The 14,905-nt window shown below is 60.5% G+C and overlaps 1 protein-coding gene across 2 annotated transcripts; it reads right to left on the bottom strand.

Annotated features, from left to right (window-relative positions):
• Positions 1-464: 464 nt before the first annotated feature.
• On the bottom strand, positions 465-12,936 carry PRMT1 (protein arginine methyltransferase 1). Of its 2 annotated transcripts, XM_074937633.1 has the most exons (11): positions 12,849-12,916; positions 11,509-11,562; positions 10,047-10,148; positions 9,447-9,602; positions 7,409-7,472; positions 6,924-7,066; positions 6,366-6,453; positions 1,752-1,867; positions 1,352-1,502; positions 1,052-1,173; positions 465-787 (listed from the first exon to the last, which is right to left on the bottom strand). In XM_074937633.1, exons 1-11 carry the CDS (start codon positions 12,876-12,878, stop codon positions 704-706), a joined length of 1,110 nt encoding a protein of 369 aa, XP_074793734.1. In that variant the 5' UTR covers positions 12,879-12,916; the 3' UTR covers positions 465-703. The 2 variants fall into 2 exon arrangements, with proteins under 2 accessions (XP_074793734.1, XP_074793735.1); XM_074937634.1 differs by lacking the exon at positions 11,509-11,562 and having other exon boundaries at positions 466-787; positions 12,849-12,936.
• Between the last annotated feature and the right edge of the window lie 1,969 nt (positions 12,937-14,905).

Below are 14,905 nucleotides of genomic sequence, written 5' to 3'. Positions count from 1 at the left end.
TGAGGGAGCCCTCCCCTTGCGGAGTAGGATAGAGGCTGGGGGCCCCACGGCAGGCAGGTTTTTGGGGTACAGAGCACCAGGAGGCAGTTTAGGCATGCCAGGCCCACCCTACCCAGGAAGCCATGGGGGGGGTCACAGTTTAGGGGCCCCCCCACCCTCCCCAGGCAGCCGGGGGCCCCGTTTCATCTCTTTATTTTCTCACGAATGTAACCATATAAAAACATAACTTATGAAACAGTCACGATGTGTCAACCGGGGGGGGTTAAAGGGGGGGGGGAGAAGAGACCAGAACCGTCAGCAAAACACAAACTGGGGACCCTCCCCATAGCCCCCCCGCCCTGCCCTCCCGCAGCTAAAAAACAGGGCAGCCCCACCCCCCCACCGGAACAGAGGGACTCAGCCAGGCCCTGGCACCTCTCATGGGTGCCCCATGGCACAGCTGGGGGGGGGGGGGGGGGGGAGTGAGGTACTTAGTTACTGGGGAGGGTCGCTGGTTTAAAAGCAGACGGGAGGGAGGGATGGGGGGGCCCCAAGGCAGAGGGAGATAGTGTCCCCCCCTCCTGCCAAGGGCCACGCAGGGAGGGGGGAGTCAGCGGCAGCTCTGCGCCCCCCTCACCATGAGAAGGGGAGTCGTGGCCGGCGCCCACGGCTCTGGGCCCGCCCCGGGGGGGCACACGGCACAATGGGGGGCGGACATGGGGGGCTAGCGCATGCGGTAATCCGTCGAGCAGGACAGCTCACACAGCTGGCCCTTGAAGTCCAGGTCGATGGTGAAGTCCAGGTCCCGCTGCAGGGGAGAGATGGGGTGGTAGGGTAAGTCATGGGGGTCTGGCCCACCACTCCCTGCCTCCCAGCATGCACTGCACTGGCCCCCCATCCCCCTCTCTGCTTCAGAATCCAGTAGCAGGGAGTTCCACAGGGCAATGCCCTTTAGAGGACCATCACGGGGCCGCAATCCAGCTCTTCAGAACCCCGGGGGGGAGGGGGTGTGGCTCCCCCCATGAGCCCAGATGTGGGCATCTCCGCCGGTGCCCCCCAGCCCGTCACTCACGTTGTTCTTGGCATTGGGCTTCATGCTGATGGTGCCGAAGATCTCCTCGCCCGTCTTCACCGTCAGGTAGTCCTCCATGTAGAACACCGTCTGCTTCCAGTGGGTGTAGGGCGACTCGGGGCCTGGGGGGGGCAGCAAAGAGGGGGTCAGGGGAAGGGGCCTAGGGCCAGCCCCACCCCTCCCCTAGAGTCCTATCCCTTGGCCCTGCCCCCTCCCCGAGCCCCACCCCCAGTTCCCATCCCCTCCTTTGCCCCTAACACTACCCCTTAGTCCCCTCCCGTGGCCCCGCCCGGGCCGTACTGGTGGAGAAGCCGGTCCGCTTGTGGCAACGGGTGAATTCGATGTTGAAATACGCCACGAGCGCGTGGATGTAGTCATTGCGCTTCACTTGGAGGCAGAAGGGCGAGGTGAACGTCAGGTCCTCCACCTTCACCGTGTAGATGTCGACCTCCTGCGGGAGGAGCGGGGTCAGCGCTGCCCACACACACACACGCCCCCCGCCCCAGAAACGCATAACACCCCCAACGCCAGGCCCTGTCTGGGGGGCTCCCTGGTGGGTGGCAAAAGCCGGGCAGAGGGGGACTCTCAGCCCCGTTGCCATCCGGTGGCAGGGAGTTCCACAGGCTGAAATTGCATCTCCTGGCATTCACCCCCTTGCATGGCCCCCTTGCCAGGGGCAGGCCTGTCCCCCGGGCTGCACCTTGATGAGGCAGGCGTTGGTGACCAGCTGCTTTGGATCCACCACGTCCACCAGCGGCTCCTTGATGGCCACATCCTTGATGCAGGACATGTCGAAGCCATAGACGTTCTCCCACCCTGGCGGAGGAGACATTATCGGATTAGAGGAGGGACCATGCCATGGCTATAACGGCAACAAATCTTATACAGCGTGACACTGGGCCAGAAAGGGTTAAGCCCCCTGCAGGATAAATGACCCAAATACCTTAGAAAAGTGTGTAAACGGTAATTAGGGCCATTCCGTGCTAGACAGGCTCCAACTCTGCAGAGCAAACCTGGATTGTTAGAGAATTGGGGGTGATACTAATTGTGTGTGCTTACTTACATCTGATTAGATGTTAGCCACAAACAGAGAGCGCCTGTCTGTCACTAAGGCTGTTGATTCAGAGATCAAAAGGGAATATTAACATTTAGATGACTTGTCTCTATGTCTCTTTAAAGTCGGTGATAAACTGCCTAATGGATCAACTGCCTTATGTTAATCTGTGTAGCTAATTACCGGGGATGCATAGGAAACAGGGCTACTTCAAAGTCTCCATGATTGCCTATTGTTCCCCTAAGGACTCCGAGCTGTCCAGAGAAGGCCTGGAGCTATATAAAAACCCTTGGGTCCTGATCCTTTTCTCTCAGATCTTCTTGATGCTTCCTGCAGGGGAAGTTTAAGACAGGGGCCAGATATCCAGCCCGATCTGGATCACCCTGTGTGACGAGGTGGGGGGGGGGGGGGGGGGGTTTCCTGGTTTTTCCAATGGTTGCATGCCGAGGGGGTGGGACTCAGTTTCCCTCCGTGTTACTGAGGTGATGGGAGAGGGAGTTTCTTGGTACAGGGGACCGGCGAGGGACTTGGGGCCCCGGCCAATGGCCTGGAGAATGGAGACCCCAGCGACTGGTGGCCGGGAGGCCCCGCTTGGGGGTCACAGCCGGGTCCGGCCAGTGGGAGGACAATGGGCTGTGAAGAGAGGACCCCGGTGACCTGACCAGCCGGTTCCAGCCAGAGGACAGAAGAGGGGAGAGGGGGCCCAGGCGACCCTGTTTACCTGGAGAGAAGACGATAGACAGAGGGGGGCTTGGGGCCGGTGATCTCAGCTGCCCAGCTGGGAAGCAGGGGGGCTCGGGGCTGGAGAGGGGAGCAGGCAGAGCCCCCCTGGATGCAGGAGAAACTGGGATGTGCTGGGCTGAGGGAGGCCAGGCCTGCGACCCGGAGAGTTTCCTGTGCTGGGTTCAGACGCTCAATAAACCCTCCTGTTTTACGCTGGCTGAGAGTCACTCTGGGCTAGAGAACAGGGGGGCATTATTCCCTCTGGGAGTGGAGGCCCCAGAGCGAGGGGACTCCCTGAGGGGGCCCACGGCAGAGACAGGCGTGCTAAGGTGCAGTTCCAGGAGGCGGAGGGGCTTAACCCCCCCGAGAAAGGCTGTCACACTGAAGGGGGTTCCCCCCAGGGACCGCATGGGGCCAAGAGTGGGCACGACCTGAGAGTCCATGACACCCTGAATATGGACATTGGACTATAACCTACGGACCAATTCTGCAAGAACGCTTAGCAACTACAAAGCTCATCACCTCTGCGGCGAATCTGATCTCAGAGCTGTGTTCACACCTGTATGTGCACTGACCCTTTAACGAATTCTCTCTTTTCTTAAAATTTTTTCGTTTAGTTGTTAAGAATTGGCGGAAAGAGCGTATTTGGGTAAGATCTGGAAGATTAATTAACCTGGGAAGTGATGTGTCCCATCCTCTGGGGCTGGTCGAACTTTCTTAGATGATGAATAAGATTTTCAGTGACCCCCCGCATACCTGCCGTGGGTGTCTCGGTTGCTTTAACCCAGTGGTTTTCAAGCTTTTTTTCTGGCGATCCAGTTGAAGAAAACTGTTGATGCCCGACCCAATGGAGCTGGGGATGAGGGGTTTGGGAGGGGCTCAGGGCTGGGGCAGAGGGTTGGGGTGCAGGGGTGAGGGCTGCAGCCAGGAATCAATCACCCTGATATTTGCTGGGAGAGCAATACAGCGGTGCGGGGACAATTTCCTGGTGCAAGTGCTGGAGGAACCAACTCGGGGCAGAGCTCTTCTTGACCTGCTGCTCACAAACCAGGAAGAATTAGTAGGGGAATCACAAGTGGATGGGAACCTGGGAGGCAGTGACCATGAGATGGTCGAGTTCGGGATCCTGATACAGGGAAGAAAGGAGAGCAGCAGAATACGGACCCTGGACTTCAGAAAAGCAGACTGACTCCCTCAGGGAACTGATGGGCAGGATCCCCTGGGAGAACAACATGAGGGAGAAAGGAGGCCAGGAGAGCTGGCTGTATTTTAAAGAATCCTTATTGAGGTTACAGGGACAAACCATCCCGATGTGTAGAAAGAATAGTAAATATGGCAGGCGACCAGCTTGGCTTAACAGTGAAATCCTTGCTGCTCTTAAACACAAAAAAGAAGCTTACAAGAAGTGGAAGATTGGACAAATGACCAGGGAAGAGTATAAAAATATTGCTCGGGCATGCAGGAGTGAGATCAGGAAGGCCAAATCACACCTGGAGTTGCAGCTAGCAAGAGATGTTAAGAGTAACAAGAAGGGTTTCTTCAGGTATGTTAGCAACAAGAAGAAAGTCAAGGAAAGTGTGGGCCCCTTACTGAATGAGGGAGGCAACCTAGTGACAGAGGATGTGGAAAAAGCTAATGTACTCGATGCTTTTTTTGCCTCTGTCTTCACGAACAGGGTCAGCTCCCAGACGGCTGCACTGGGCAGCACAGCATGGGGAGGAGGTGACCAGCCCTCTGTGGAGAAAGAAGTGGTTCGGGACTATTTAGCAAAGCTGGACGAGCACAAGTCCATGGGGCCGGATGCGCTGCATCCGAGAGTGCTAAAGGAGTTGGGGGATGTGATTGCAGAGCCATTGGCCATTATCTTTGAAAACTCATGGCAATCCGGGGAAGTCCCGGACGACTGGAAAAAGGCTAATGTAGTGCCCATCTTTAAAAAAGGGAAGGAGGAGGATCCTGGGAACTACAGGCCAGTCAGCCTCACCTCAGTCCCCGGAAAAATCATGGAGCAGGTCCTCAAAGAATCAATTCTGAAGCACTTAGAGGAGAAGAAAGTGATCAGGAACAGTCAGCATGGATTCACCAAGGGCAAGTCATGCCTGACTAATCTAATTGCCTTCTATGACGAGATAACTGGCTCTGTGGATGAGGGGAAAGCGGTGGACGTGTTGTTCCTTGACTTTAGCAAAGCTTTTGACACGGTCTCCCACAGTATTCTTGCCAGTAAGTTAAAGATGTATGGGCTGGATGAATGGACTATAAGGTGGATAGAAAGCTGGCTAGATTGTCGGGCTCAACGGGTAGTGATCAATGGCTCCATGTCTAATTGGCAGCCGGTATCAAGTGGACTGCCCCCAGGGTAGGTCCTCGGGCCGGTTTTGTTCAATATCTTCATTAATGATCTGGAGGATGGTGTGGATTGCACCCTCAGCAAGTTTGCAGATGACACTAAACTGGGAGGAGAGGGAGATATGCTGGAGGGTAGGGATAGGATACAGAGGGACCTAGACAAATTAGAGGATTGGGCCAAAAGAAATCTGATGAGGTTCAACAAGGACAAGTGCAGAGTCCTGCACTTAGGACAGAACCACCTCATGCACTGCTACAGACTAGGGACCGAATGGCTCAGCAGCAGTTCCGCAGAAAAGGACCTAGGGTTTACAGTGGACAAGAAGCTGGATATGAGTCATCAGTGTGCCCTTGTTGCCAAGAAGGCCAATGGCATTTTGGGATGTATACGTAGGGGCATTGCCAGCAGATCGAGGGACGTGATCGTTCCCCTCTATTCGACATTGGTGAGGCCTCATCTGGAGTACTGTGTCCAGTTTTGGGCCCCACACTACAAGAAAGATGTGGAAAAATTGGAAAGTGTCCGTCGGAGGGCAACAAAAATGATTAGGGGGCTGGAACGCATGAGTTATGAGGAGAGGCTGAGGGAACTGGGATTGTTTAGTCTGTGAAAGAGAAGAATGAGGGGGGATTTGATAGCTGCTTTCAACTACCTGAAAGGGGGTTCAAAGAGCATGGATCTAGACTGTTCTCAGTGGTAGCTGATGACAGAACGAGGAGTAATGGTCTCAAGTTGCTGTGGGGGAGGTCTAGGTTGGATATTAGGAAACACTATTTCTCTAGGAGGGGGGTGAAGCACTGGAATGGGTTCCCTAGGGAGGTGGTGGAATCTCCTTCCCTAGAAGTTTTTAAGGTCAGGCTTGACAAAGCCCTGGCTGGGATGATTTAACTGGGGATCGGTCCTGCTTTGAGCAGGGGGTTGGACTAGAAGACCTCGTGAGGTCCCTTCCAACCCTGATATTCTATGATTCTATGATTTAATGGGGGGGGTCAGGCAGACCCCACGGGCGGGCGGAACAAGAGACCCGCCCCCACCCGGGACAGAGAGCCTGGGCCACACCAAGACCCGCCCCCGTCCACCACAGAACAGCAGCAACACTGCCCGCAGGCAGGGAGAGTCACCAGGACCAGCACCCTGCAGACACTTAGCCAGCCCCCCAAGAGAGGGGCTGCAGCCCCCCCACTCACAGTGGATCTTGTAGTCCTTGTACTGCCGGTCCTCTATGGCTGTGACATACAGGGTGGCCCGGTCAGGGAAGATTAGTCCGTCGGGGGTCTGGGGAGACAAACGGGGGGGGGGGGGGGGGTCACTGCGTCACAGCCCCTAAAATCCCGAACGCTCCCCCACCCCCACAGCACCTAGGCACAGGGTCCCCAGAACAGAATACAGGGCCTTGCCCCACTAAGGGGCAGGGACTGTCTGGCTCAGGGGGCGGGGAATGGGGCCTGTTCCTCTCTAGGGGGTGCCAGCTCCCACCTGGCCCCAGGGCAGGGACTGGCTGACTCAGGGGGATGGGGAATGGGGCACGGGGCCTTTCCCCTGTACGGAGCACCAGCTCTGACCCACCCCAAGGTGGGGACTGGCTGGCTCAGGGAATGGGACACAGGGCCTGTCCCCTCCGAGGGCGCCAGCTCCCGTCTGGCCCCATGGCAGGTCGGGGAATGGGGCCTGGCTGGCTGTCGGGGGGCAGGGAAGGGGGCCCAGCTGGCTGCAGGGGGTAGAGAAGGGGGCTCGGAAGGACCCACCAGCCACTTGTCGCGGGCGTAGATGACAGTGTTGAGCATGGACTCGTAGAAGAGGCAGTAACCCATCCACTCGCTGATGATGATGTCGACCTTCTCCACCGGCAGCTCCACCTCCTCCACCTTGCCCTTGATGATGGACACCACTGCAGGGGAGGGGACGGGGGTCTCAGCGCGGGGGATGGGCCAGACGTGGGGGAGGGGGAGCAGCTCCAGGGAGGATGGGGATGAGCTGCTGTTTCCTGTTATGGGAGTGCAGGGCGGGGCCCTGTGGGGAGAGCCGCCCCGGTCCAGGTGGGAGGAGCCATGAGCAGGCTCAGCAGGCTCCGGGGGGCACCCTGGGAGCAAGAAGGGGGGGGTGTGGCTCCAGAGAGGCAGCACCCCAGGGGAGAGGGCGTGGGGGCAGGGGGACACCCCAGGGGAGACAGGAGCTCCAGGGGCAGCGCCCCAGGGAAGACAATGGGGGGGGCAGGGGGGCTCCCACTCACCATGGTCCAGCTTGTTGGCTTTGACGATTTTGACAGCGTAGTCGGAGATGCTGGAGCACTCAATCTGCAAGGGGAGCCAGGGGTCAGTGGGGAGACGACGTGCCCCCGCCAGGGCTGGGACAAGCGGAGCCGGGGGTGGGGGGTCAGTGGGGAGAGATGAACCCCCAAGAGCAACGCCCCCCACCCCGGGGCAGGGGCAGAACAGGGAGGCTGGGAGGGGGGCCCTGGGAGGAGAGAAAGGGGGGCAAATCATTCCCAGAGGGTAGTTATCAGGGGTTCACAGTCAGGCTGGAAGGGAATAACGAGCGGGGTCCCACAGGGATCGGTTCTGGGTCCGGTTCTGTTCAATATCTTCAGCAAGGATTTAGATAATGGCACAGAGAGGACACTGATAAAGTTTGCGGACGATACCGAGCTGGGAGGGGTTGCAAATGCTTTGGGGAATAGGATTAAACTTCAAAACGATCCGGACAAACTGGAGAAATGGTCGGAAGTAAATCGGATGAAATTCATTCAGGACAAATGCGAAGTTCTCCACTTCGGAAGGAACAATCAGATGCACACACACAAGGGCAATGACTGCCTAGGAAGGGGTCCTGCGGAAAGGGATCTGGGGGTCAGAGTGGGTCACAAGCTGAATGAGAGTCAACAGCGTAACGCTGCTGTGAACAGCAAGAGACGAGAAGCGAATCGTCCGCTCTGCTCCGCGCTGATCTGGTCTCAGCTGGAGTATTGGGTCCAGTTCTGGGCGCCACATTGCAGGAGAGAGGGGACAAATTGGAGAAAGTCCAGAGAAGAGCAACAAAAATGATGAAAAGTCTAGAAAACATCAGCTATGGGGGAAGATTGAAAAAAAAAAACACGGGGTTTGTTTAGTCTGGAGAAGAGAAGCCGGAGCGGGGACGTGAGAACAGTTTGCAAGTACAGAAAAGGCAGTTACAAGGAGGGAACAAAAATTTGTTCTTCTGAACCGCTGAGGATTGGACAAGAAGCCATGGGCTTAAATTTTCAGGAGAAAGATCTTGGAGTCAGCGTGGATAGTTCTCCGAAGACATCCACGCAGTGCGCAGCGGCAGTCAAAAAAGCAAACGGGATGTTAGCAATCATTAAAAAAGGGAGAGAGAATAAGACGGAGAATATCTTATTGCCCTTATATAAATCCATGGTATGCCCACATCTTGAATACGGCGTACAGATGTGGTCCCCGCATCTCAAAAAAAGATATACTGGCATTAGAAAAGGTTCAGAAAAGGGCAACTAAGGGTCCCCTATGAGGAGAGATTAAAGAGGCTAGTACTTTTCAGCTTGGAAAAGAGGCGACTAAGGGGGGATATGATAGAGGTCTATCAAATCATGAGTGCTGTGCAGATAGTGAATAAGGAAAAGTTATTTACTTGTTCCCATAATTTTAGTACTAGGGGCCACGTAATGAAATTAACGGGCAGCAGGTTTAAAACAAATAAAAGGAAGTTCTCCTTCGCTCAGCGCACAATCAACCTGTGGAACTCCTTGCCTCAGGAGGTTGTGAAGCCTAGGACTATAACAGGGTTTAAAAGAGAACTGGATAAATTCACAGAGGTTAAGTCCATTAATGGCTATTAGCCAGGATGGGTAAGGAATGGTGTCCCTAGCCTCTGTTTGTCAGAGGGTGGAGATGGATGGCAGGAGAGAGATCACTGATCATTACCTGTTAGGTTCACTCCCTCTGGGGCACCTGGCATTGGCCACTGTTGGCTGACAGGATCCTGGGCTGGATGGACCTTGAGTCTGACCCAGTCTGGCCGTTCTTATGCAGCCAGGGGAGTTTAGGTTGGACATTAGGAGAAACGTCCTGTCAGGCTGGTGAAGCACCAGAATAAATTGCCCAGGGTGGTGGTGGAATCTCCGTCATTGGGGATTTTTAAGAGCGGGTTGGACAAACCCCGTCAGGGACGGTCTGGACAATACTTAGTCCTGCCGTGAGCGCAGGGGACCGGACTAGGCGACTGGCCGGGAAGCAAGGGGTCAGGGGGCCCAGCGGGGAGAGGGGACGACTCACCCCGATGACCCGCTTGGCGCCCGCCTTGGCCGCGAACATGCAGAGAATCCCGGTGCCGCTGCCCACATCCAGAACCACCTTGTCCTTGAAGAGGTGCCGGTTGTGGAACATGGAGTTTCTGTAGGTCAGAGTGCGCACCTCGTCCTTCAGCATCTCCTGGGGGGACACCGGGGGGGGTCAGTGGGGGCCCCCCAACCCCTCCCAGAGCCCTCCCCGCACCCCTCATCCTTCAGCATCTCCTGGGGGGACGCCCAACCCCCTCCCCGCGCCCCTTGTCCTTCAGCATCTCCTGAGGGGATATGCGGGGGGTCAGCGGGGCCCCCCAATCCCTTCCAGCCCCCTCCCCAGGTCCTTCTGCATCTCCTGGGGGGACAGGGGGTCAGCGGGGCCCCCCCAACCCCACAGGCCTCGTCCTTCAGCATCACCTGGGGGGGAAGGGGGACCCCCCAACCCTACCCAGCCCCCCAATGCACCTCATCCTCCACTTCCTCCTGGGGGTGGGACGGGGCAAGTGGCAGGGACACACCCATGAAACCAAGTACCCCATGGGACGTCTGCCCCCCCCACGCCCCTGGGGGGCAGCCTCCCCCCCACACTGACCTCGTGGATGCCGAAGTGGGCATAGGAGTCGAAGTAATAATCCTTGGACGTCATCTCCTCGGCTGTGGGCTTCACACTGCTTTCGGCCTGGGGACAGGACACCTGGGGGGGGGGGGGGGGCCACAGTCAGACGGACGCCCCCAAACACACCTTAGGGATGAGGCCAAGCCACAGCTGGCCCAGCCAGTATCCACTCACCACATCAGCCCCACGGGCCCAGCCCCAACATCAGCCTCATGTGCCAAGTCTGGCCAGTATCCACCCCCCTGACCTGTCCCACGGGCCCAGCCCAGCCTGTATCCCCCCCAGTCCCTCACACCAGCCCCCGCCTGGTGCCACCACTTCCATTTCTGCAGGGCCCATGTGGAACAGGGGGCCCCCTGGCAGCAGACAGCACCACTCTGGGGGGCCAGGCTGAAGGCCAGGGACCCAGCCCCCCATCCTGCCCCCTCCCCTGGTGCGGCCCAGAGCATGTCTGTTTGGAAGGAACAATGCAGGGCTGGGATACATAGCCCCAAGCCCCCCCATTCCAGCCCCCCACAGAGCTGGGTCTCCCCGCGCCCCACCTCCGTGCCCCCACCGACCGCACCCACAATGCATCACAGGAGCTGGGGCTGGAGACCGAGTTAAGGAAACTGGGAAATTACAGAGTTCCCCCCTCCCTCCCCTGCAGCCACCTGACCCCGCTCCCCCCAGTAGCTACCTGCTCCACCCAAGCACAAAACCCCCCATTCCCCTGGCACCTACCTGCCCCCCCAAACACAGAGCCCCAAATCCCCCCAGCAACTACCTGCCCCCCCAGGCACAGAGCCCCACTCACACTCCAACAGCCACTCCCCACCCCCCGAGGTCCAACCATGCACACAGCCTCCCCAGCAGCGACCCACCCCCCATGCAGTGAACTACCCAGCCCCCTCAAAAACTCCCAGCCAGTAACCCCCATACAGAACATGGGGCCCTAGGAGCTTCCTATGGGACTCCCCTGCACAGAGCGCCCCCCAGGAGACTGCAGGGGCCCTAGAGGTTCTTCTCCCCCACCCCATGGACACCGACTGCCCCCCTTAGGGCTGAGCAATGTGCGGGGGATGGGTCGCAACCTGCCCGGGGAGCAGGCAGACACACTGAGCTGGGATTTCGGGGGGGGGGGGGGGGATGGGGGTGGTTCTGGATCCCTTCGGTCCCCCTCCCCATGGTTTATCTGACTCCAAAGGGCGGTTCTGGGGCTGGCTGCCAAGGGAGGGAACCCTCTAGATGGGGCAGGGCGAGGACCAGGGCGGTCAGTTGAAATGGGGGATGGTCGCTGGCCGGCAAGGGTGGGGGGGCATTTGTCACTGGGAATGGGCCGGGGGGATGTCACCAGGCAGTGCTGGGAACGGGCCGGGGGAGATGTACACGGCCGGCTGGCCCTGGGGGTCACTAGCCCCCGAGCCCTGGCCTGGCCCCTCACTCAAAGGATATTTACATCTTCTACCGCAGTCTGCAGGCTCATCCCATTAGCCAGGGTGGCTACAAAATTCTAGGAGAAAGTAACGGAGACAAGTCAATGGGGGGCTCGGGAACCGGGGGGGGCCGAGCCCCCCAGAGCCAGGGTCTCCCTAACACTGTGCCCGGGGCCACTGCTCTCAGCTGCCAGGGGAGGGGTGACACAGGTCACGGGGGGCTCCACCCCCCTCGCAAGATCAGCACCAAGCCAGGCCGGGAACAGAACAGCCCCCCAGCTCTGCCAGTACCCCACACTCCCGACCCCCAGCCCCCCCCAGCTCTGCCAGTGCCCCACACTCCCGACCCCCTGACGCCCCCGCTCTGCCAGTGCCCCACACTTCCAACTGGCAGACCCCTGCCCCCCCCAGCTCTGCCGGTGCCCCTCACTCCCGACCCCCTGACCCCCCCAGCTCTGCCAGTGCCCCACACTCCCGACCCCCTGACGCCCCCGCTCTGCCAGTGCCCCACACTTCCAACTGGCAGGCCCCTGACCCCCCAGCTCTGCCGGTGCCCCTCACTCCCGACCCCCTGACCCCCCCAGCTCTGCCAGTGCCCCACACTCCCGACCCCCAGCCCACCCCAGCTCTGCCAGTGCCCCACACTTCCGACTGGCAGGCCCCTGCCCCCCCAGCTCTCCCCCCCCAGCTCTGCCGGTGCCCCTCACCCCCGACGCCCCCGCTCTGCCAGTGCCCCACACTCCCGACCCCCACCCACCTGCCCCCCCAGCTCTGCCGGTGCCCCTCACTCCTGACCCCCAGCCACCTGCCCCCCCCCGCTCTACCAGTGCCCCACACTCCCGACCCCCGCCCCGCTGAGCTCGCGGGACCGGAAACCAGCCGCAGGGTCCCCGCGCTCCGCAGCGCTGGGACATGGCCCCGCCCCCCATAGGGCCCGCCCAGCCCCCGAGGATCCGCCCCCACCCCTTTGTCCGCGGGCGAGAGGTCCCCGAGACCCCCCCGCCGGCCACGGCCCCCGCCCCCCCGAAACCCCCCCCCGAGTTCCCCCGCCCCCCCCAGCCACGGCCCCCGCCCGAGACGCCCCCCCCAGCCACGGCCCCCGCCCCCCCCCCGAGACGCCCCCCCGCCCCCCCCAGCCACAGCCCCCGCCCCCCCCGGCCCCCCCAGCCACGGCCCCCGTCCCCCCGAGACGCCCCCCGAATTCCCCCGCCCACGGCCACCCCCCCGCCGGCCCCCCCCCAGCCCGGCGGCCCCCCGCCGGCCTCCCCGGCCCCCCGCCAAGTCCCCCCCGCCAGGCCCCGAGCCGCCCCCACCGCGCCCCGCGCCCCCGGCCCCGCACGTGCCGGCCCGGCCCGGCCCCCACCTCCATGGTGCAGTTGGTCGCCTCCGCCATCTTGCGAGCGAAGCGCAGAGAGAGCGAGAGCCCCGCCCCCCGCCGCTTATACCGGGGGAGGGCCCGGCCCCGCCCCTCGGCCTCCATTGGCCCCCCCCGTGGGCCTCGGGCCCGCCCCTCGCGTTGGGCGCCGCCGTTGGGCCGGGCACTTGTCACTCAGCGGGCCGGGCCCGCCCTCCAAAAGCAAGGGGCGCTCCTATTGGGCGAGGGAGATGTCACTCAGCATGTTTGCCGACCCCTCACAGCCCAGAGGTGCTCCTCTTGGGCGAGTGAGCTGTCATTCAGAGTAGCGGACCCGCCCCCACAGCCCAAGGTGCTCCTATTGGGCGACGGAGGTGTCACTCAGAGTGCCGGGCCCGCCCCACAGTCACTACGTACTCTTATTGGGCGAAGGAGGTGTCACTCAGAGTGCCCGCCCACCCAGAGACGCTCCTATTAGGCGAGGGAGATGTCACTCAGCATTCCAAGCCTGTCCTCGCAGTCTCGTGAAGCTCCCATTGGGCAAGGGGGATGTCACTCTCAATGTTGCCCCGCCCTATCTTCGCTTCGCGACTGGCCGCTAGTCTCTGACGGACGGTAACAAGGCCCAACAGCCAAAGGAGAATGCCATTGGGCGAGGCAGGTGTCACTCAGGGACTCGCCTCCCCGGCCACCTCCTAATGCAAATGCCATTGGTGGACGATGTGTCACTCAAACCCTGAGCCCCACCCCCATGACGCTCTTCCGCTCTGACCCTCGCAGCCCCGTCCCATTTGCAGATCGAAGCGTCAATCGCGGAATGAGACCCTGCCCCCGCTACCTCAGTGGAGACCCTGGTGCCCGTCCCAGGCAGGGATCCGCCTCCCCTGCCAGCCACAAACCCCATTGGCTCTTCCCAGCAGCCAGGCCCGCCCACCCGTGGAACCGCCCCCTGCAGTTATTGGGTGCAGGAGGTGCCTGTCACCAGGAGCCCCACCCCCCATTCCCGGCGCTGTGGGGTCATGCGGCTCTCCCCCCTCCCTACACTGCAACACCCCCTCCCCCCCGCATGCCCCTCCCCCGACACTGCAACACCCCCTCCCCCCCGCAACAGCCCTCACTGCACCCCCTCCTCCACTGCATCCCCTCCCCCAACACTGCAACACCCCCTCCTCCACTCCCGCACTGCATCCCCCTCCCCAACACTGCAACACCCCCTCCTCCACTGCATCCGCCTCCCCCGTGACTGCAACACCTCCTCCAACCCCTCCCACTCACTGCACCCCCGCCCCACTGCTGGCCTCCCTACCACTACACCCCATTGCAACCCTCTCCCCTTCACTGCAACCACTAGTGCTCCACCCCATCACTGCAGCCTTCTCCCTACCACTGCCAGCCCTCCCACTGCACATCCATCTGCTAACATTGCAACCCCCACCGTCTCCCAGCTCTTCTCCCACTGCACCCCCTCACTGCAACTCCCTCCCCATTACTGAACCCCCCCACCACCACACCTCCCCCATCCCTTAGCGCACTCCCTGCCAAGGCACCCTGTGTGCCCCTAACCCACCCCTGCAAACCTCAGCTCACCACTGCAACTCCCTTCCTCCACCACTGCAGTCCCGTCTTCCTGCCCCCCCTCCCCCGCATCTTGGCACCCCACCCCAGAGGGGACTGCCCCTCCCAATGGATGCAGTGCAGGGCCCCCTCAGTCTGGTCACGCAGGAGGTGGGGGTGGGAGGGGCAGGAGAGAGACAGACACACCAGGAGCTTTAATAGTAAAATATATTGAAAATCCTTTATAAAAAAACCACTCACCTCCGCCAAAACAAAATTGGGGGGGGGGGGGGAGAATCGCTCTCTGCTGGGGCCCCAAACCTGGGCAGACCCAGAGATTTTGTGGGGTGGATTCCTCCAGTGACACCCCCCCCCCCAACTCCCCTGAGAATTTGGGGAGGGCTGGCTCAGTTTCTGCCCTTCCCTCGGACAGGTACCCTCTCCCCAAAGCCCCCCTCCCCCCGCCATGGCTGGTTCTGAACCCTCCCCGCAAGGCAGATTCTGGGGAGGAA

Source organism: Natator depressus, chromosome 23 (assembly GCF_965152275.1).
Source record: "Natator depressus isolate rNatDep1 chromosome 23, rNatDep2.hap1, whole genome shotgun sequence".
Classification (NCBI taxonomy): Eukaryota; Metazoa; Chordata; order Testudines; family Cheloniidae; genus Natator; species Natator depressus.
This window is presented reverse-complemented; position numbering and strand designations above follow the sequence as displayed.